This window comes from Diadema antillarum, unplaced genomic scaffold (assembly GCF_040938485.1).
Source record: "Diadema antillarum isolate AM-2024a unplaced genomic scaffold, OU_Dant_1.0 seq00000386_RagTag, whole genome shotgun sequence".
NCBI lineage: Eukaryota > Metazoa > Echinodermata > Echinoidea > Diadematoida > Diadematidae > Diadema > Diadema antillarum.
This window is the reverse complement of record NW_027271384.1, coordinates 690,166-714,086: the sequence shown is the minus strand read 5'-3', so window position 1 is coordinate 714,086 and position 23,921 is coordinate 690,166. Positions and strand designations below refer to the sequence as shown.

The following is a 23,921-nucleotide window of genomic DNA, read 5'->3' as shown; positions in this document are numbered from 1 at the left end:
CACCTCCTCCAGCTTGCTTCCCTCTGCCTGGCTACTGTAAAAGTGGATATTTTCACGTGACTAATTTTTCGCGCTCGACCCGGTAAGAAGAGTTTTACATGTTTTTAATTCCGCGGAATCAAGACAGTTAAGTACGGGAATAATGGCAAGCAAAAATATTTGTGTGCTTTTATTTTCGCGCTAGTTTCTGGTTGTGCGAAATGTGCGAAAATTTCAACACCGCGAAAATTTCCATTTTTACAGTACTTCCACTCCAGCTCACAGCACATCCCAATGCAGACATCTGGAGAACCCACAGATCTGACCCTAAAGAGTGGAGTCGTAAGGGGGTAAACCATACGCCCACACTGACGGAGCTGCGCCATCATCTGCCTCCTTCTCAAGTCTTTTTCTCCCTTTCCCCCTGCACCTCTTTCTCCTTCTCCACCTTCTCCCCTCTGTCCCCCTCCTCCTCCTCCTCCTTCTTCTCGTGCTGTCTGAAGACGTCCAGTCCTTCCTTCAGATGTTCGTCCCTCATGCGCTTGACCTCGTCCAGTTCTGCGGCCAGCCTGTCCCTCTCCGCTGCCGTCCTCTGACCGACGACCCTGACTGCCTCCAGGAACTGCTCGCCGTGCTTTGAGATGGCATCAGCTCCACTGCCCTTGGATCTTGAGAGTCCTTCAGTGGCAGCATTGACCTTGTTGGTATGAATGGGGCAGAATGGTTGACTTAATAGATATAGTAATGATCATGAGGTAATGGTGAAAAGATGCAAATTGTGAGAAAATTATGATTCTTTAATATCAATAAGCAGCATTGCCAAGGTAAGTCTGATATGCGCATTTGGAGTGTAATATCTGTATGAGGTTGTGCAAAACTGGAACACTGCTGCACATATTTTGGAATCAATCCAATCAATTATCAGGGGGAAAGTCAATGTCAATTCTTTGTGATTTCACACAGAACAGACGAAATCACATATCGTTCAATAGTAAAATACTAGATTAATTTTCTTTGTGTGCTTTTTTCAAGTAACATTACACATTAGAGGCATGCTTCAAGGCAGACCAACCCTTTCTAATACGAATAATATTTGAGTCAAAAGGGGCCAGAGCTTTTCATCCTAGCAGAGTCTTTGTCAGAGGCGAAATGACGAACATAAAAGGTTATGTTTGTCATTTTGCCTCTGATGAACATTTTGCTAGGATCAAAAGTTCAGGCCTCTATTGTCTCAATTCTACTCCACCCGCTCTCTATTAATGGATTAGTAGCTCATAGTAGCCTTGTTTTTCAACACGGACAAAATCTGACAAATGATATATATAAAGAATGAATATGGTTGAAAAGAAAAGTAAGGCAGACTCTTCCACAGCTTCAATGCTGTATGAGTAGATTATATAAACTTCAACATCACAACAATAACTGATGAGACAATTGCTGCCTCTCTCTCTCCTTCCATGGCAGTCTAGTCAGTTCTCTCCTGAATCGTGCAGTCCAGTGTTCACACTCTTCCCTAAAATGTAGGGGGAACAATTCATACATTTCAGTTTGTTTGTTTTTTTCAAGTCACCACTATGCGTTGGGTGTATAGTTAGAAAACAAATGCACTCTGTTTACATAGGAAGTAGTTCTTGCCAACCATACTGTAAATCATGTGCTCATCTGAAGTTGATTGCACAAGAAAGTACTACCAAAAACCAAGCGAGTTTGACGGGAACAGGGGTGGGGGTGAGCTTTAATTCGTCCAGAGCATTCACACACAGTAGCTGGAGGGGAAGTCATCTCATTTTGGGGTTGTCACAAAAACTCACTGACATGTGTGAACAAAGAGATTGACTTCTGGTTTATTGGACTTGGGGTGTTTTCCTGGTTTCCTAGTGGAAGTCATAATCCCTTATTAGTCCCACTCTATCTCACTCACCTGTTGCCGGTGCGACTTGAATGATGACAGAAACTGCCGCAGGGCATCCTCGGACGCTGTCTCCCTCAGCCGCTCAAAGTGCGTCATCACGTCTTGTCGTGGAATACAAACAAAACAAAACAAAACTACATTAGCCCCCTGCATGCCGAAACCATTTAACTTCCACCTGATGCCTGTGGAATGTACTTGTGGCATGATCTTAACAATTTTCATGCATATAATTCAGTTTACCTCCAGCAGGATACCATGATAGCATCTGAAAGGAAAATACTTGATTGCACAGTTTGTGACTGGGTCTTCAGGCAAATCAAGGAAATAGATCAACCTGGTCTGCTTTTTTCATTGTCTGAACATGTCATGAACTTTTTCTACAAAAATTCAAGTCAGAATTAGATGGGCAAGCCAAAGTGTTTTTAGAACAAGTGACAACACAACAACCACTAAAATGTAACGCCATGAAGAGTTCTACAGGCATCCTTTCAAAATGCTGAGTGTTTTCACAGATGATTATAGATTTGACAGCTGTATACAGCAGGAAAATGTTTAGCATACAATGAGATTCCTTGGGTCTCTGCTCTTTCAGCATCAAAGTAAAATTTACATTTTCCTCACCAACTACAGACAGAATTCCGCTTTTCACAGACTCCAATTGTGGCTTTCAAACACATTTCATGTCAAATATTATATATGTATTTTTTCATCACAAATTGATTTTAATCACACAGGCCCTTACTGGAATTTTACAAAGTAACACATGCAACAGCTGACTTTTTCCTGTCCATGTCAGTAAAACATACCTTTCATGGGTGTACATATTGTGTCCTGGATACTGCTTTCAAACATCATGTATGACTCTCTGTGACGATCAATAAGATGAAAAAGGAAGAGAAAAAATAAAAGCAAAGTCTTTCACTCATGAGGATTGTTTTCTCTAATCTCATTGCCATATTTCTGGCCATGACTCAAAGAACAGTTTAATAGTTGCACTGGTACACTTTTGTTATACCTCAGTTTTGTAAATTGTGAAGAATTGCGGCCAATCTTCTTCCATTAATATGAATATCTTGAGCTTATATCATATGCTCTGTTTACATTTTGCTATTCTTCATGGACACAGAGCCTTTCAGTCACAGTCACAAAAGAACGGCAACAACATGTTTGAATCTAAATCTCTAGGGTAACCTCATAGCACTGCATAATCACTTCACAGTATATCAATTGATGAAGCAAAGCTTCAACCTGTACTACCTACAATGCATTCTCTTGAGCAGAAATGAAATTTGTCATGACAAATCAAAATCTATTAGCCACAAGTATCCGTAACACACAACATGGATCTAAACTACTGGTAGGCGTTGACACAAGCTCAACTCACATTCAATCAAGCGATAAACACAAATTGTTCATTGCAATAATACCATATCTCAAACACTGATTACTTTCATTTACATGCATTCATACAGTTTGTTCATCGGAAATATCAGTTGTCAAGAGTCTTTTCCTTGAGAATGCTGTTTAAACAAACACCAAAACACCATAGTGAAAAAGGGCGGAATGCCAAATGACATCAAAAACCAAAGAAAACAGCAACAAAACTACTTGTGGTCGTTGCATACCTGACGGCATCATACAAAGATTGGATGTACTTGAACTGGAGGTCGTACAGTGCTTGGTGGAATTTCAGCTCTTCTGCACAAGCTTTGGCCTGCCCATATGGACACAAAACGGAGAGAAAAAAACAGTGGTTTTGCAATATCCAACGTCACGATGTCATAATATGATAATGCATCTGTATAAAGGCAGTTCTCACAAGAGCCAGGCACTATGTATGCTATGTATTTTGTGAATTGGGACTTGTACGACAGTAACGGAATTAGAAATAAGCATCATTTATTTGCTGATGATGAAAATCGGTGAATTCTCACCTCAGACACAATGCCAGTATACAACATACTTATGTTACTGAAGGCAATATTTTTGTAAGATGTTAACATTGTGAATGTAGGACGACTCGCAAAATTTGCAAAGTTCGAAATATTGTGCATAAGAGTATATAATGTCCAGAGCTATGACTGCCACTGGCAAGGATTGTTTTTTAATATGTCAATGTACACACTTGTATCGAAACAATAAAGCAAAAACGAACATAATGGTATAATCCACTTTTACACTTGCAGTTTGACCAAGCTCATGGGAAGGCCATTTCTATTGATGCATAAATGCCGCCTCTTATTTTCCCACTTTTAAAAGAGAATGAATCATCTTTTGACGTTTCAAGAAAAATTTCTGTGACATATGACCTTGACCTCTTTCCCTTCACCTTTGCATGAAGGGCTCAAACCACTGAAAAGATGGTATTGTTGCCTACTTGGTTGAAATACCTTTTTCAGCCATTTACATCTGTTGTTTTCATTTTCATATGATTCCTTCTTGTTTATCAGCTTGACATATATTTTTACACAATCAGTGACATATTCCAATCCTTTTTTTCTCTGCGTGCAGTGTGCAAATTCCTGACATGGTTCGAATAACCTAGACTTCATATATAGACTTCATATATGGAACTAGAAATGTCGCTATGGCGACTGACGCCTCCGCCATAATGCATGATTCTCCCAATAGGTGTATAGTACAATGTCTTCACAATGTGTGATGACAGTTTCATATAAAACTGGCAAAATATTGAAAAGACAGGTTTGACAGAAATATCTTGAATGTTCACTTTCCTTGAACAGGGTTTGCTATAATTGTCTAAGAGTGCATGTACACATATTTAGGGAATTGAGAATTTTTACTTGACTTCTGACGGACCCTTTTATAAGTTTATGCATTGAGTAATTTCCAAGGTATGAAGAAAGAGTGTAATTACAGTACAAAATAGTTGTTGTTTTTTGTTTGTTTGTTTGTTTGGTTTTTTGTTGTTTTTTTTTTGGGGGGGGGGGGCATTGAAACCTGGCCTTTGACCCTTAACCTTTGACCTTTGACCTTCTGGCTGAAAATTTCCTGGAGAATCTCCATTAGGTAACGCATGTATATATTAAGTTTTAAAACTAATAATGCAAGCATTGCATATACTAGTATATGAGGAAAATAGTAAAATTTTGAGGAGTTGACCTTGACCTTTGACCCTCCTGACTATTGACCCACGACCCCTAAATTCCCTAGATAATCCCTGCCAGTCAGTACATGCGTATGCACCAAGTTTCATGAAGATACATTGAACCATTTGTGAGAAAAGTAATATTGCAACATTTTCACCTAACCTTTGACCTTTTGACCTTTGACCTTATAACATGAAACTCTCTTTGGAGAATCTTTATGCAGTAGTACATGTCTACACTAAGTTTCAAGAAAATACCTTTGGGCATTGCATAGACATGGGGGAAATAGCAACATTTTTCGCATTTGACCTTGACCTTTTGACCTTTGACCTCTTGCCAATGTCACTAAAATCTACTCAACTGATTGTCCCATCATACATCATCCTTGGACCAAGTTTGGTGAAAGCTGCTTCATCCAGTTTTGAGTTATCACGTAAACAGATAAATTTTAGGATTTGACCTTGATCTTTGACCTTTGACCTCTGTCCGATTTCACAAAAAAACTTATCAAGTAATTGCCCCATCATACATCATCCTCCGACAAAGTTTGGTGAAATTTGCTCGATCCAGTCTTGAGTTATCATGTAAACAGATACAATTTCATGATTTGACCTTGACCTTTGACCTTTGACCTTTGGCCGATTTCACCCAAAATCTTATCAAATAATTGCCCCATCATACTTTATACTTGGACCAAGTTTGGTAAAATTCCAGTCAATATTACTCAAGTTATCGCGTAAACAAAAGCGGACGGACGTACGTACAGACGTACGGACGTACGGACGTACGTACGGACGGACGGACAACCCAAAAACATAATGCCTCCGGCACCACTTCGTGGCGGAGGCATAAAAAAGGTGTCAGCTCCCCCCCCCCCCCCCCCAAAAAAAAAAAAAAAAATCACATAACTGTCTGATTGCAGTAACCTTTGTGAAGACAACTTACCTCCATTTTGGAGACTCTTCTGGAGTAGTTACTTGCCTTGATAGCTGCTTCAATCACAGACTTTACCTGATCCAAACAAAAACATCAGTGAAATACAATCAATCTGATATAAATGGGTACTCCAGCCTTTGTCAATGACGTTGTGATTATGAGATTTGTTATGGCACAAGCCACCACTGTGATGTAATCCCAACGTAAAGAAGAAATTTACACAGCTGCTGTTGTGAGGACATTTAAAGGAGTTGACAGACATTTTTATTCCCAACTCTGATGGTGACAATAAAGGTATATGAAATCTTCTGCACCATGCGTTTTCCTGTACCTTTAAAGGGACTGTACAGTACTAGTTGAGGTAAGGATTTAGGTTTATAAAATTTTTTTGATGAGATAATGAGAAACCTCTTATGAAAAATGAAAGAGCATGTAATTTCAAGAAGGATTCAATGTTTATTTGATGAAAATTGGCCTAAAAATGGTTGAGATATCCAAAAAAGTGATCACAATAAAATTGACATGCCTTGATTTTTATAAGGATCTCTTTGTTTTACCTTGTTTTTAGATATCTCAGCCATTTCAAAACCGATTTTAATCAAATTCCCTTTAGATTCTTTTTGATTCCCCTTAGAATTGTAAGCTTTTTAACATTTCATAGAGTGGTTTCTAAATATCTCGCAAAACGTTACAAGTTGAACTCTCATCTCAACCAGTACTGTACAGTCCCTTAAATAAGCATTCAATCAAAAAATACAATAATTTCTGCAATACATTACAAGAGATATCTACAGTAAGGAAACAAGAAAGGCTGACCATTGAATCAATGGGCATCACAAGGTGAAGTCAAGCACTCCTTATATCACATGATTAGTGCATAACTAATTGCATATTTTTTTAAAAATAAAGATAATCTACACAGAAACCAACAAAATGTTAGAGACAAAATTCTGTTTAATATGATAAAATGCTTTGTTAAAAATAAAGTGTAGGACAGCTAAGAAAATCTATGAGTCCCAATATTCAAATTGGCAACACAATTGGGAAGATTGCAGTCACTGTTTGTGTCTCAAATGCCCAAACTTCGGTAGTTTTATTCATGATTTTGTGCATATTTAATGAATTTAGATTGCTCCATGTAATCTTTTTCCTATATGCAGAAAAAAACTAGAAATATCACTTAAGGTGATTAATACCCCCGCCCCGTGACGACAGTCTTACCCAAGGAATGATCTTTCCTTGATCTTCTGCCATTTAAATGCCGTTACCATGGCAACGCAGCTTCCGACACGTCCGAAAAATATGTTTTGCACATCTTCCCACCAAGACTATTGTGTGTGCCACATTTCATAAGCTTTTGTCAAAAACTGAGGAAGTAGTTCAATCCACAAGATCTTTCCTTGATCTTCCGCCATTAATATGCCGTTACCATGGCAACGCAGCTTCCGACACGTCCAAAAAATATGTCTTGCACATCTTCCCACCAAGACCAATGTGTGTGCCACATTTCATGAGCTTCAGTCGAATACAGAGGAAGTAGTTCAATCCGAAAGATCTTTCCTTGATCTTCTGCCATTTATATGCCGTTACAATGGCAACGCAGCTTCCGACACGTCCGAAAAATATGTCTTCCACATCTTCCCACTAAGATCAAGGTGTGTGCCACATTTCATAAGCTTTGGTCAAAAAACTGAGGAAGTAGTTAAATCCGCAAGATCTTTCCTTGATCTTCTGCCATTAATATGCCGTTACCATGGCAACGTACTTTCGGGTACTGTCAAAAAATGCGTCTTGCACATCTACAACCAAAGGCACACATCTGTACCAAGTTTCATGGAAATTGGGCAAAAACTGAGGAAGTAGTTTGCAACACAAAATTTGCCATCATTTTGGCTCATAATATGTAAGCTGTTACCATGGCAACATACTTTTTTTCTGACGAAGGACAGTCAATCTGCCCGAAACGTCAAGTTCCTCGGTTCTCCTAGTTATTCTTATAACTAGATTTCTTGCGCTACTTTCACTAGCACCTTTACTCAGTGTTTCATTTCTCTTTCCTCTCTCTCTCTCTCTTACACTTTTGTCTGTTTCTACACTACTTATCTTTTCTTTTCTTTTCTGTTCTCTTCTCTTCTTTCTTCTTTTTGTTTTATTTCTTCCTTCCATACAACCCAACGGTCCTTTTCAGGACCACTACTTAATTTACACATTTCTCCACCGGTTATTTCTCTTGTCTTCTCTCCTCAGGTCTACACTTTAACCTCATTTTGATTTCTTATTTTTGCTTTTCTCCCACAGGAACCTTTTCAGGACTTAACTGTCATCAATTTTCCTTTCCATTTTTTTTCTCCCTCTCAGCAGCATTTCATTCTAGGATCCATACTAGCTCCCTCTGATTTACGTATTGAATTTCAATTTGTTCTTTTCTACTTCTTTTCTTTGTCCCCCCCCCCCCCCCCCCCCGCCTCTCTCTCTCTCTATCTCCCTTCTATCAACATATTCTCATCTCTCCTCTACTTACCCTTCCTTCGAGGGATTATTCGTCCTTTCTCCATTGATTCCGCATTCCATAGTCACACTGTTCGCCGACTTCGTTTTTCTTCTCTTGGTTTGATGAATCTTTACTGCTCTCTCCTATCTCCATGATTCTCCAACATTCAACTCCTTCCTCTTCCTCTTCCCTTCTATTTCATCTTTCCCCTTCTAACGATGTCCGAACATCCTACTTGATTCTCACACTATTCTTCCTTACCACTCTCTGTGTTCCTTTCTCTACCGTCTCCACTAGTGCAACTTCAACCTCTAGCCCATTACTGTCTCCCACTCTTCACTTTCTGCCCTCCTCACAACCCCCATATGTCGCTTCCCTCTTCGTTTCTCCTCTTTCTAGGCTCTTCTGCCAAACAGCGATCCGATTAAGGACTACATACACATGGTGTCACCGCAAATCTTTCTTCCTCATTTACCTCACCATGCAAACCTTCAAACAACACATACTTTTTGTCACTGTCAAGAAATGTGTCATGCTGACCTATATCCTAAGACAAACATTCAATATGAATTCCATGAGAATTGGAAGAACACTGATGAAGCAGTTTTGCCATGAAGCATTTTGCCCTATATTTTACCAATAACATGCCGTTACCATGGCAACGCACTTTTTGCCACTGCGGAAATATGTGTCTTGCACATTAACATATTAAGATGAACATCTGTACCTAATTTCATAAAAATTGATCAAAAACTGTGGGAGGAGTTCGCGACGCAAGATTTGTACCCATTTTTGCCCATAATATGCCGTTACCATGGCAACGTACTTTTGGGTACTGTCAAAAAATATGTCTTGCACATCTACAACCCAAGGCACACATCTGTGCCAAGTTTTATGGGAATCGGTTGGAAACTGAGGAAGTAGTTCGCGACGCATGATTTGCAACGGACCGACCGCCCGACCGACCGCCCGACCGCCCGACCGTCCGCTGATTCCTATATACCCCTTCAAACGTCGTTTGGCGGGGGTATAAAAACATATATGCAAATTTAATCCATTAAGGACAAGCTGATTTTGCTATAACACCATGTTTCCTATGAACATCAGCCTGAATATACTCAGGACTATTCTTCAACGGGTTAATGATAGCTACATGATGATTCCTGCCGTAAAATTCACCCAAGACTTGATTGGGTGAGTTTCCCCTACCTGCTGCTGTTTGTTCCTGGGAAAGCTTGGCAGGGCTGCCAGGACACTATCAACACTGACTTCTGGGGCTATCGACTTGGTTAATAGCGGCTGCAAAGAGACAAAATGGAGCATTGCCATCAATACGAGGTACCTGAAATGAGGGAATTACACTTCACTCTGCTAATAAGAGGTAGACATTCAGTACATGATTGATTGCATAAAAAAAAAACCATGCCTACTGGATGACTGGCTTAAGTTCTCCTGAATAAAAAAAAAAAAACACACTAGCTGACGTTGATCATAACAAACAGTTACGATCAGCAACCTATTGATGCTAAGTCAAACCCATCATGTTAAAAGCAGAGAGCAGCCTTAAAGAAACACTCACAAAGGATAAACCCCCTTAAAAAAAATATAAAAAACCCTCCAAGGAGCATTTTTCTTCATCTATGAAAACATAAGACAGCAGAAAAAAAAAAGATTATTGATATAGTGTGACTGTTTATGAAAGACAATAAATGGGCGATCTCATGCAATTGTCACGATCATCATATATGATGGACTAATACAGGGCCGGCAGAACTGGGGGGGTGGACCTAGGGGGCCTTGCCTCAGCCCCCCCCCCCCCCAACTTTTTTTTTCCAACCTTACATAGAAATACATAGGGTGTGACCACTTTGAGCACGGTAAGGCCGTTGTTTTTGCGCTGGGGACCTTTTTTTTATGCTTGTCAGCTTAAGAAACCCTGAAGTGGAGTGAGAAAGGTGCACCGCGCTGAAGACCTTTTGTTTTTTTTTGCTTGTTAGCTCATGAAACCCGGAAGTGGGTCCCCCCACTTTTGAAACTGTGGCACCGGCCATGTAATGTATCACATAATTGGATGTACTCATAAGCCATGCATACTAGCCTAATGACAGCTGTTCTTGACAACCAGTGGACTTTGTCTGAAGCTTGCCTGACAGAGCAACAATAAATGCATGCAAACTAGATATAATGTACTAAAATGCACTTGAATGAAGCAGGTGAACTGGGCAGCTTGCAACTAGTCCTAAGGGAATGCTACAGGTATCTATAAATGATTATGAATACATCAGTTACATTTAATGGCAATTAGGCCCATTAAATAAGAATAATGTCAGAAATGCTTCATTACACATTACACACATAAAAACTGCTTCATTAAACATTACACACATAAAAACACACACATAATCACATCAATGGATGGCTGGCTGGCTGGCTGACTGGGCAGATAGACAGTTGATAATTCAGTTAGTACATATTCACATTTAGATGTATACATATGCAGAGGGTGAATTTACCCAGGGTGCAGCAGGTACAAGGATGGACAGAGACGAGAGGTCCTGACAGCACTCAGCCAGCAAACGGTCAACCTTGACCAGGAGACCCATCATCCTCTCCCCCGAGGCTGAAGGGAGGTGAGCGTAAGGGTTAGCCACCGACCGGGCCTCGGCATCATTCCTCGGCAGAGAGATTTTCAGGGACTCAGAGAGCAGCGCCAGCTGGTGGTGAAGACTGAAGAGCTTAGATTCTAACTTCGCCTTTGGTTAAAAAAAGAATAAACAGACAAAAAAAAAAGCAACAACATTTAGATTGAATACTATCGAAAATATTATGACACATGGTTGATATTAAAAAAAAAAAAATTAAAGAAACAAAGTTCACTCAGAATGAAGTGCAAAAGAGTGCATGATAAAATAGGAACGTATATTCATATATCAAATTGTGTAAACAGTATAGTAAGGTACTCAAATTCTCAACAACTCCAAACTTACATACATGCACTGATACTAAGGTTAGGTGAAAATTGTCAATCTTATGAGCACCAAAGTTAAAACACAAATATTGCTCAAAACCATAACATTAGATCAAAGAGCTCTTTTTTCCCCCCAACCCAGAGAAATGCATTCTACATTACTGCATGAATAAAAGAACTGCAGACCTTTCTGAGACTTTCAGCAAAGGAAAAGGGAATTGGCAGGAATATATGTATAGACTAATTATACATGCAATTTATTTCATAAGCTCTTCATTTTGTGTATCGGAATGCATTGAATGTTCTGTCTTTAGTTTAACTTTTACAAAGTGTCTTATTCATGTATCATAAAATCACAAAATATGTAAGCGAATGTACTCTTTGAGCTGCTACGTGGCAGTATACCACTGTTGTGGATAAATCTTCACTATAGACATGACTGTATAAAGTTCAAGGTCCCACCATTTGGGAAAGGGAAATCCAGCATTTTGCAGTAAGCACAGAACTTGCCCGAATGACAATGCTCACTGCACGTGTGCACTCTTTCCTTGTTATATATCTTTTCGTAAATATATATTTGGTATTATAAATACTTTATGACTTGTCCTTCTTTCAAATTGTTTAACAATATGAATTGACAAATGCCTACTTTGTAGTATGCATTTCTTTTTGTTTGATAGAAATAGGATATGATTGAATTGAATTTAAAAATTGAATTAAATTGAAAATATGCTTCAAACTGGCAACACTCACTACATGCTTCAAATTGAGATGGTCTATTTTTCCACTGCAGACATCCATGATAGAAACAGGCCTGCAGTCGTATGGATGCGGTTTGTGTTTCGCGAAACCTCCCGTAAAGATGAGGGGCAGCTCCATGTTTTCTTGGTTGGTGCTCTGCAGGTCAGATATAGTTTGAGAAGATGGTTCTATGTGAATGGATAGAAATCTTAGGGAATTTCATTTTCAAACATGAATATTATCATTGTTTGGGGAGACCAACAGAAAAACAGTTTGAAAAGGAGTACAAATTGAACATGAATACAACATATTGCACATTTTTCAATTTTCACTATCATTCATGCATTGCTTACCCCTTAGTGCCAAGGCAGAATTCTACATGGAGCTACAACATGATAAACCACCACAAAATACCATGTTTAGAGAACACAAAGAACACATATTGACAAGAACAATAACAGGGAGTATCAAGAAGTTAAGGAATGCAAGTTTGCAATCATAATGTCTTCAATGAGTATGATGCCAAAAAAACCCATTAATAACAATGAATTAAAAAGCAGTAGACAGAGTGCCAAAAATACCATTAATAACAATGAATTAAAAAGCAGTAGACAGAGTGCCAAAGTAGAACACTATTTACCAACAATGACCATGAATGCAAAAAGTGGTGATCATGCACTTTTGTGATTTCTTACAGACTTCTCAAATTTAATAAGGAGTGCAGATCTCTCTTGCTTCTTTGGCAAAAAAATCCACAAGAGATAGGGTGTAAATAATCAAACCAGGTACATAGCTCTACTGCACCCTATGGATGTCTACTGAATACTAAGTTCAAACATATGACATTTCCTCTCCACTGCTACTGCTTACTGCTGATTCTGGTGTGTGTGTGCACTACTCCCCGCTCACCTCCAGATTCTTGTATAGTCTAAGCCTGGCTGACTCTGCAGTTTCTATCATGGTGGTGAGCTGTGACCTTTGAACTGGGACTGATGGACCTTTGACCTCACTTGATAGGAGCTCTCTGTGGGCAGACAGAATGGGACAATAACTACTCAGTCACTACTGGTCTTTGTTTTATTTTCTCATATTAGACAATAAAGGTAGTATGTATGTCAGCACTGCAATAAATTCTGACGACTTGAATATGGCAAGTACACTCACTGTATCAGTAAAGAAATTTAGCAAAGAAATGGGTTGGATTGTAATGCAATGAAAATATAATTGGAAATACCCCAGTTGTTGCCTTATGCCAGCAGCAGTCAAAGCCAAGTTTGAATATAGATTTCAAAAAATATATATTATTAGAAATGCATTCCTCAGAGAAGTGTAGATAGTTTTCAGTCAGGTGACAAAACTCTCTCATTGGGGTTGGATCCTTGTATTTGTGGCTTCAATCCTTATGGATATGAGAATTGGACACAGTGAACTGACAACTCATACATCAGCATATAATACATCTAAACTTATTACATCACTGGCATGCTGCAAAAGTTTGCAGTCAAGCAAAGTGAGGAAAAAAAGCTTGACATGAAACACAGTATGCTTTGGCAAAAATTGGCACAGATTTGATGAATCTATCTTTGTTTGAGTTTAACATGCAACATTTGAAAGCATATGATTTTAGTCGTACGTTATCAAGCTAATCAATATCTTCACATCATGAGTGAGGGGTCAAAAATAACAGCACACCTGAGATCATCTGCAATAGATTGCAGATTATTTTCCACCTCAAACAGAACTCTTGATCTAGAGCTCAAGCCCTCTGCCTGCATCAGTACCTGAAACAAGGAAACAAAGTAAGTTTGTGTCAGTCAACTGCACCACACGGTATGACTTTAGTTTTATCCCAGTAACTGCCCATTTACTTCCAATCTGTCTTGAAAATATGCATGTTTTCACAAGACATCATGCTTCCATGTGGGGTCAATACTATGCGTATCATAAATACAAACATGTAAGTTCATTTTTTTTTTAACAACATAATATAGAATTGTATACTAAGAAAGTTACAAAAGTTAACCCGTTGACGAGTCCCGAGTATACTCGGGCAGGTGTCTACAGGAAATGCGTGTTGTAGCAAAATCAGTCCGTCATCAACGGGTTAAAGTATCATGGCTCTGATCTTGTATATACAATGCGTCACTTGCATTATCTGTAACCCAAGCTAGAAGTAATTGCTTTGTAATCAGACAGCTAGGCATTGCAAAGCAGCACTCATGTTTCATTGCCCAGAGGCCATAAGGCAACCACTAATTTGGAGTCCCAATTACACAAGCCCTCTGTGACGAGAAGTTCAGCTTGCCGACCATTTCTCATAGTTCAGACCCACAGGCCGATGCCGAGTCTCCTAACCTGTCTTTCCAGCTGGATCACTTGCGCCTTGAGCAGGTGCACTCTTCTCTCGCTGTACTGCTCGGCTGGTCCCTCTGCAACCAGCTGCTCATACATACTCCTGTGGAATCATGCGTGAGTAGACAAATAAATGGTATGAGTGAATGCACATATATGTGTAATTGCAGTAATTGATTTTATGACAAAAAACAAGACAGTATGTTCTGTAAGACTGTGAAGCATACAAAACCCTTGCAGTTATTTTAAAATTCAGGCTCTGCTAGAAAAAAAAAAGTAAGGAATAGTTATCAAAATACTAGCAGAATGTAGAGTGTGTTAAAGACCTCATAGAATTTAGCCAAAAGCATAGAGACATGTTGTAACCTGTGTTATAAACACAACACACATTAAACATATAAACAACAAACACAACAACACGTTCACAGTTGCAAAACATATGAAGACAATATTTAGCTTACTTACAAAGTATACTTACTTCACATTTTCAAGCTCTTTTTCCAGTGTTTCATTTCTTTCCTTCAGATCCTTCAGTCATGATGAGAAAGGAATGAAATACATAATTAAGAATGAGAAATGACAAAACTTGTACTTTTCCCATGTAGAATTTCACCTACAGCAAGACTTGATAAACACACAAAGCTCCTTTTGATGAGAAATGCACAATCAACAAAACTGATTGATGGAAAACAAACTGTCTTAAAATATATAAAAATAAAGAAATTATAGAGTAATCAATTCCTCATCCCTTATCTATTCTTTAAACTCATTTGCAATTCTTTATCAAGATTTTCACTTCTTATAAGACAAAGGGCTGCTAGTAATTGACTCTAGCAATGGATGAAAACCAGTCTTCATCTGAAATGACATTCCAGGTGTGCATTTTATACACATTAGTATTCCTCTTTTCTTTTTCTTTTTTAGTCTGTGAGTCAATATCTTTGTTCAATCATCTTTTCAACACAATGTCCGAATGTACTTTCAAAGGTATGTAATGTAATCACACAGATATAAATCCTGAAATATTAGTTTTAACTTTAAAGTTAATCATACTGAGGACAACAGGATCTACCTTGAGTTGCCTTTCCAAATTAATGACACTGGCCTTGCCACTGTCAGGGTTGTTAGCTGGTTCTCCAAGTTCCATGGAGCTTGCCCTGCCCTCGAGATGTCCCGTGACAATATTCCTCCCACGCTTGGAGGATTTTACACCAAGCCCCGGCTTTGCCATCTTGCATACTTACAAAATGAAAAGATAAGGCAGATCTGTCTCCTGTGAGAGTGCAAACATCACATCAAAAGATTGACATGTTCGATAGGTTCTGAATAGATGACTGCTCTTTGTTTGAATTTAGGAAATAAATTTATATCCATCCTGTGCATGCATCGATCTAGACCAGAAACATTTTAGAGTGATAACATTGACTTTATTTGTTCCCTAAATTTCAATGTCTTCTTCCAATGTAAATTTAATGCAGCTACATGTGGTCTCTAGCTAGGTGAGGATTGTGTAATGCCTTGCTAGCTATTTCCATAGCCTCAACCTTGTCTGAGAAATGATTGTTACTACTAATTTTACTGTGGATGCTGGCGTGAGACCATCACACGGGTCACAACACAAGTAAAAATAAAATAGACACACCTCGTGGAATCATTTTAAGTAACGTTAGGCCTACAGTACAATATGTGACTACAACTCCAATCGTATGCAAATTATGTATTAAAGCAGATCCAGGCAGAGACGGTACTCCTGATGAGTTCGCCGTTTTGTACAACGTAAAGGTGAATAAAAAGGCGTTATCAGAACAGAGCACAACCAGTACAAAAACATGCAGCCGTTTAATATAAGTGGGACTATTGCTCGCAACATCCTCTTAAAATGTATACGATGCATCAATTTTTAATCAACTCGAAAGAAATAAAATGTTCCTGCAGCTTAACTGCAGACGTATACTTAGAAGTAGATATAAAAGAAAGGATAATGAGAATAACCTTGCTAGTTCGAACATTTACAGGCCACCGGGTACAGACATAACGTCATTGACAGCAGACACCGACTACAAAATGTAGAAAAATGTAAAGCGTGAATGAATGGGGTGGCGTTCATTGCTACGTCGTCAAACGGCAGAGGGCAGCATCCGACATACGGTATTTTTTTTTTTTTTTTTTTTTTTGTAGTTCATGATTTTCAAGATACTAGTAGCAAACTATTTATTTTTAATATTCATATGCCTAATTACTGTTTTGTTGTTTGTTTGTTTTTAGGTACAAAGTGCTTGAAATAGACGATTTTGGAATTGAATTAACAAATTTCACGAATTATCACAAATCTGATTAGATTAGGATATATGTTCACTTATCGCCTCACCATAACAGTCTTTCATGTAAAGGATATTGACCAAACTGATTATATATCATTTCTAAATAGCAACTTTAGAATTAGGTGAAATTAAAACTCTGTTAAGTTTACAGCAACAATTTGATGCAATGGATACAAACTCTCAATTTCGCTTTCTTGGGGAAAAAAAAGAATTGTGAGGCAATAACATCATCTCATCTGTTTCACATAATTGGAATGATTTTCCCAAAAAGGCCTACTTATAAAGTTTTCTTTTTATAGTATAAACATATTTTACTCAGTTGCTATATTTGACATTATCGTACAATGAATAAGGTCCATTTTTTATCAATATGTCTATAATTTTCCCTATGCAGTATATGTATCAATTCTGCATTGTTTTGTTTTAATTATTGTTGCTGTTGTTCTGAACGTGTATTGTGTAGTTAGGCTCACATGATATACACTGTAAGCTGTGCTATTTTGATTCAAGCCCTCTTTGCAATTTATACAGTAATGTAGAGTGTCAATGAATTTGAATTTTCATTTAATGAAATGCTACATTTACTTTGAAATACCTGGGTACTTTAAATATGACTTATTTTACCAATGTCCATAAAGCTTTAAATTTCCATGACCTTCTTGTCTTATACATTTAACTTGAATATAGATTTAGCTTTTTTGTTTTTTGTTTGTTTGTTTGATTTTGCTCTACGCTAAAGTCAAGTTGAACATGAATGAAATTTTAAGCTGCAATGTTTTGCATTGTGTAAGATGTATGATGACTGTCATGTTAACACTATAATGAATTGCTCTTTATTGCTTGAGAAAGAAGCCCATGAGATATATTGTTTCTTGAGTCCTTCTCTTACATGATTTCAAAGACATTTCACCACAAAGCAAGTAAATACAATACTTGTCTGGTTTTATAAAAAGAAAAGAATACCTTATTTTTATCTAAAGGAAGTTTGATCCACTGATACAGAGTGCTTTGTTACACACATACAGGATGTGGTGGAAATTTCACTTAAATTGGTTATCTGACAAGAAAGTTATGGAATTTTTCTGTTTCATGCATTTTTTTTTTAAAATCAATGACTTCTATAATACACCTACCTATTGATACTAGTCCATATAGTTATGTAGCCAGGATCTGTTGTCGGTCTGTCTGTGAATTTAGACATATCACCATGGTTATGATGTTGTGTTCCTTGCTGATGTGCAAGCCCTTTGGAGAGTGTGAAGTGACTCCTTTCATGTGAAATGGAATGGAGAAATCTATCATTAAATCCTACTGTGTTAGCATCTGTTGTACTTCATGTGTTTTGTTTTGTCTTGTTTCTGTTTTTGTTTTTGTTGGTAGGGGCATTTCATTTAACACTTGTTGGCAAAAGTAATGCAACTCTTCGTCATTCTTGTGTGGTAGTCTCCATCCACACCCCCCCCCCCCCCACACACACACACACAAACACAAACACACTATAGATACAGATTTAAATGTAGATTCTAGATGGACACCATTCATATTATCCCCTAACCCTTGATTTCTTGCAAATGCTAACTTCTACTCAATAATGGAGGAGGGCAGTCACAATAATGCATGGGTCAAAGTCACAATGATCAAAACTTCATGGAGATTCAATTGCAAAGTAGGGTGATAATGAACAAGGCAAAAGAACACACACATTTCCACACATCCCCCCCCCCAACACACACACACACACAAACGCACACTTCAGTGGCAATGGGCAGTTTCGTGATTCTTCTGAGAAGGGCACCAGTGGGCAGTTCTGGGGGACCACGGGGTTCGAGCAAGAAAACACACAAGACACTTCTTCAATTCACTTAGAGTGTGACCAATTGACCATTGACTAAAACAGATAGCATTTATTTACTTCTCAAAAATTGAAAGTCTGATAAATACAATGATCACACACTTACTCATAAAATGGCATTTGCATCTTTGCTCCCAATTTCCCCCCCCCCCCCCACCAAATATTACAATTAGATATAAAGAATAAAAGACAAATGGACAGACAGGATGGTAGAAACAGAGAGACAAGACAGAAAAACAATGACCACTCTTACACCTAACATTGAAAAGATGTGTGCTGTCATTTCACTTCATAGTAGTATCATTAATATTGACAATACATCTCTCTACTAATTGAGTGTCAGTCTGCTCCACATTTGTATGCATGTATATTTTCTGCAAGTATGTTTACTCTTTGCTGTTAACAACTGTTATGAATTACTATCAGGATGCTGCATTTGTCTGATAATGATATTTCTCCCCCCCCCCCCCCAACACTTCTTGCCAGAATCTTGTTGATCAAACAACTACATGTATTTCCATTAAGGGTCTCTATAGAGCTGAAGAATGAGCTCTCAGGTTAACACCCATAAAAAAGGCGGTGACTCCATGGAACATTCACTACACTAACGAAGTCATTACATCTACTGCACAAAATCATTAGTGAGTTCATGTGACAGAAACTACACAAGAGGTATATCAAATTACTCCGTAGACTATGAAAAGAAGACGAAACTGGACAAGAAAGACTGCAGAGTACCGTCCCATGTGGGCACATTTACAACCTAAAAAGGACAACCTTAAAAATCACGCAACAAACATTGCTTCACTAGTTTCATAAATAGCTTACATACATGTACACTTTTAGACAGGCCAGTATGGTGCAAAGATCTTATGCACCCCCCCCCCCCCCCCCCGAAAAAAACCACAATAATAATAATAATGAACAAACAAATACATAGAGCACATACATTTCTTTTAATGAATAATTAAATAATGGAAATAGACTTGTAGGGAAATGAAATTTATGAAATTTATATTATAACACCCTATAATGCAGTAACTGTTTTTATTTGAATGTTGATAAACCATACACATTACACTTCTATACACTACGTCCTCCCATTGCTTTGAACCTTAACATTCAGTACCATTCAATGCTGTCATTATTTATCATAGCTTCTCTTCTGGTGTACTGCACTAAAATGTTGCAATTATTGTCTATGGATAAAAATACATCTAGAAGTTGAGAAATGTGGTAGTTAGGTTCATAATCTATTAAACCAAAATAAATGTAAAGGGTCAATAATGTTTCATCTGTCAAAGGGTTGGGCAAACAAGAAGTCCATTATGAGTGGGCTTACATCTTTCCATTTCTAAAACTTGTTGATCAAATTGGAAATCAGAAAAGTGATTTACAAGTATTGTGTCCCAGAAGTATGTAATGGGAAGTGCAATACTGTTTGTTTGTTTGTTTGTTTTTTGTTTCTTGCAATGGACATGTTGACTTGATATTCTAACAAATCTGCAGAGCTGAATAAGGCATCGATCTATTCAAAATTTCATTCTATAACTGGAGGAAGTTGCGATTAATCTTTTTGCAGAGATTACGTCATAATTCCGTGAGTTGGTTTGCAACATGATATACACTTGAAGTACTCTCTTGCACAGCAAGTGACGGTCAAAATTCTAATCTAGTCAAATGAAATATATCCCAGAGTCCATCACTGGAACCACAGACAGACACACGTGCATGTAATACACACTTTCATACAAACATACATGTACATAGATACATACAGAATCATCTACATGTACAATCATACACGAATACGTGTACGATATATCCGGTACAGATATCATGATAGTAAAACTAGCAACATGTAAATTGAAAGAGAAGTTTAGACATGGCACGCTATCCATCCCCTTTCATTATCCACTGTACACTTAAAAATTTCTCCATCCTTATATTCCCCTCTGGGGTATTAACAGTGCTGCAGAGATGTGTCTTGTGTAAATGGCATACTGTGTACTTCACAATTTGCTCCAGAATCAAACTGTAGAAATTAAAGAAGTGTATTTGACAGATGAAAATGAACAAATCGTCTCATTGCCCTAATCACTGACGAAAAAGGAGAAGTGAACAAACTGTGTGTCATTGCTCCTGACTACATCACAATACTGCATTGATTAATGGCATCTGCCAACGAAGTAATGCAGTAATACACGTCACGGATACAAACACCAAACTAGAAAAGTGACTTGATAAAAGTTCAAGTACTGGCTGACAAATTTCTCAAGTTTTGTGATGTGCAAGAGTTCAAGGCACTTTTGATTTTGAAAAAAAGGAAACAAAAAAAAAAAAACCCTGAATGTACGCACTCATTTACAGCCACTGGGGGATTCACATTAGACTGGGGGCAATACAAATCGAGTTTGTTATCTCAACTTTCAATGAGGTATTATACAAACGATACAACCATCATACTATAAGTAACTGAACATGCACATTGGGTATGTAACAGTAGGTTGCCAAGTTTGAACACAATTTGATTTTCATTTTTTTTTTTCATAAAACAGATCTAAAGCTGCATTAGAATCCTACCAGTCCTCAGGAGCTAAGCAAAACAGATGAACACATAAGGAATCATTGCGTAATATCAGCGCACATATTTCATTCACTGAAGTGTCAGACTATTCAGAATTGCAAAAATAGAAATCCATCTACATACAAAGAATCAAGAGTGTGATGTTTTGCAATCAAAGTGAAGACATTGAGGTTAGCATAATATTCAAAGTTACTGCTTGACAATCAGCCTTCCATGCACTACTACTAGTATTGTACACACTACTCATGACCAATTGCACACTGCAGCCTAGAGTTGATCAGGAAGGGAAGAAAAGGAAAAAAAAAATACAGAAAATAAGAGAAAAAGAAACAGATGAAAAAGTGATGAGAATTTTTTTTTTCATGATGCAACTTTGTCTACTTCATAATCAAAGCACCAATGACCTGTACTAAAACAAAATTGCTTTGGTGTGACTTGCACTCTATCTCTTGATTTGCGTACCAGTCCTTTGTCACAAGCAGCAAAGCAGGAGAATCTCTTATGAAAACTGGTTTCCTTTGGTCGTGTCTGTACTATGCTAGAGCAAGGAGTTAATCATACTCCTTAGTTAGAAGCAGCAACAAATAGGGAAGTACTGTGTGAGGTAAAGCCACAAATAAATTGGCACACAAGGGTCCTCTCCTGGAGGTGAAATTTCACAGGAGATCATGATTATTTCAGAGTTACAAGCTCCCGGAGACTGTTACCCCCTAGTGCATACCTATATCTCATCAAAATTACTGCTTCAAAATATCACTCACAGGTTACAGGCATTAAAACGAATTCAATTTCTATGTACACAAGTAAGAAATAATCACCTATGTAAATTGCCAACCCTTCTGTTCGTGTATCAAATAGAACAGAAAGATTCATGAACAGATCGGCTCAAGCCAAATCAAAATAACTCCTCTCTAGTATAAAATTCATACACTCAGTGGATTCTATTCAATATGTCATGATTTTTTAAAATGTGTACTTTTCTCTGTTTTTCAATCTCAATACAGAGAGAAGATTTCTATTGGGGTATCATACAAATGCAAATAAGTTTTTCTCTCACCCCCCCCCCCCACCCCATATTAGCTTACATACATATTAACAGACATTGTCATATCTCTCGACTCTGATTTTGTCATTGAAGAAATCTGGGCCAAATAACATTATAACCCTGTACCATGTACAACGTACAATGCTATTCAAAACTGACTAATAAAAATGGATTACTGCAGCACTGTGGATTCTTTGATTGGCGACAAACTGCTGATTGTCATGATAAAAGGAGGCAGAGATTACGTTTGAATTTGGAGATGTAAGTCATAGCGTCATCACATTATCAATAAGAAAATCACTTTGAATTCTTATGTATGCCTTCTTTTCAAACTTAAATGTTTTGACTATGAAAGAATCAACAAACACCATATTTCTCCTATGGCTGACAAACATAGATTTGATTGATGCTGAAGAAAATCTGAGGATTTGGTTCACTTCATAGATGCCTTCTTTTTGGTCATGAACTCAAAAACAAACTTTCTTCTCTCCTGCATATACACAAAGTGTGCAAATCAGCGCAGACACAGCGCTGAAGTAAGCTACTACAAATGAAATGTCGTCTCCATAAATGGATGGGGTCAAAGAAAAGCAAAAACAAAATGATTGATGTGCTAGATGCTAACTTTAGCCAAACTATAACACAAAGTAGCCTACACACCTACAATGATAAAGCTCTACTCTTAGATGAAATTTGGAAGTCTCATACACACATCTGGTATGGACAAGGGTCAGAATAACACCCTACACACGGGGAATACACCAACATAGTACTTTACACCTTATATGCTAAACGTGCATACGATACGTTTGCAGTACACACAGAAACACACAAAAGCCTTCATGCAATTCATCAGATGTCATAAAGCATGCTCCTGTTGACATACATTACTGTAGTAAATGGAATGATACTTGAAAGACACACATGAAGCGATAAATATATAATATATATCTTCTTCTTTTTTCCAAAAGGAGCTTGTCTGTGCAGATTTGGCAAAAAAGGAGAGAAAATAATCACTGCAATAAAAGTACGATGCACAGACGATATAAAACACATGAAGTACTTTTGCAATGAAAATTGAACTATTTACAATGAAGTGTCTTTGACACCACCATATACTCTTCACACCACCTCATCATCGATCCTTCACACTACACCATTGGTCATCATATTCATCTAAATCTCATCACTAATTTCACGCTCTGCAGCTTCAAGACAGCATTTTATTCCTTGTGCTTCTTCCTCATGCAAGCACTTGCTTCATCCTGTCAGTCATATTGTTCTATTCATATTACTGTAAAAGTGGACATTTTCACGCGTGTAAATTTTTTTTGGGCGCTTCACATGATAAGAGTGGTTTTTAATTCCGCAAAGTCAAGACACGCACTACTGCAACAGCAAGCAAAAACATTTGTGTGCTTTTATTTTTGCACAAGTTTTCGGTTGTGCGAAATGCGCAAATATTTCCACTTTTACAGTATTTTTTTGCTGTTTATTTCCTCTCATCCTTGAAGGTCACAAATGTCAACTCAGGTTATAAAATGTATTCCTATCTATCTATCTTTATCCGCTTTAGATAATTTAAACATGAAATTCCCTCCATTTTATTTATTTATTTTTTTACATG

The 23,921-nt window shown here is 37.8% G+C and overlaps 1 protein-coding gene across 1 annotated transcript; it reads right to left on the bottom strand.

Moving 5' to 3' along the window:
* Window positions 1-379: 379 nt before the first annotated feature.
* Window positions 380-15,710, bottom strand: LOC139731826 (uncharacterized). Its single transcript, XM_071642702.1, has 13 exons — window positions 15,562-15,710; window positions 14,968-15,017; window positions 14,493-14,592; window positions 13,830-13,918; window positions 13,047-13,161; window positions 12,150-12,293; window positions 10,942-11,181; window positions 9,638-9,727; window positions 5,947-6,012; window positions 3,517-3,605; window positions 2,698-2,756; window positions 1,901-1,992; window positions 380-676 (listed from the first exon to the last, which is right to left on the bottom strand). Exons 1-13 carry the CDS (start codon window positions 15,634-15,636, stop codon window positions 380-382), a joined length of 1,506 nt encoding a protein of 501 aa, XP_071498803.1. The 5' UTR covers window positions 15,637-15,710.
* Window positions 15,711-23,921: the final 8,211 nt, after the last annotated feature.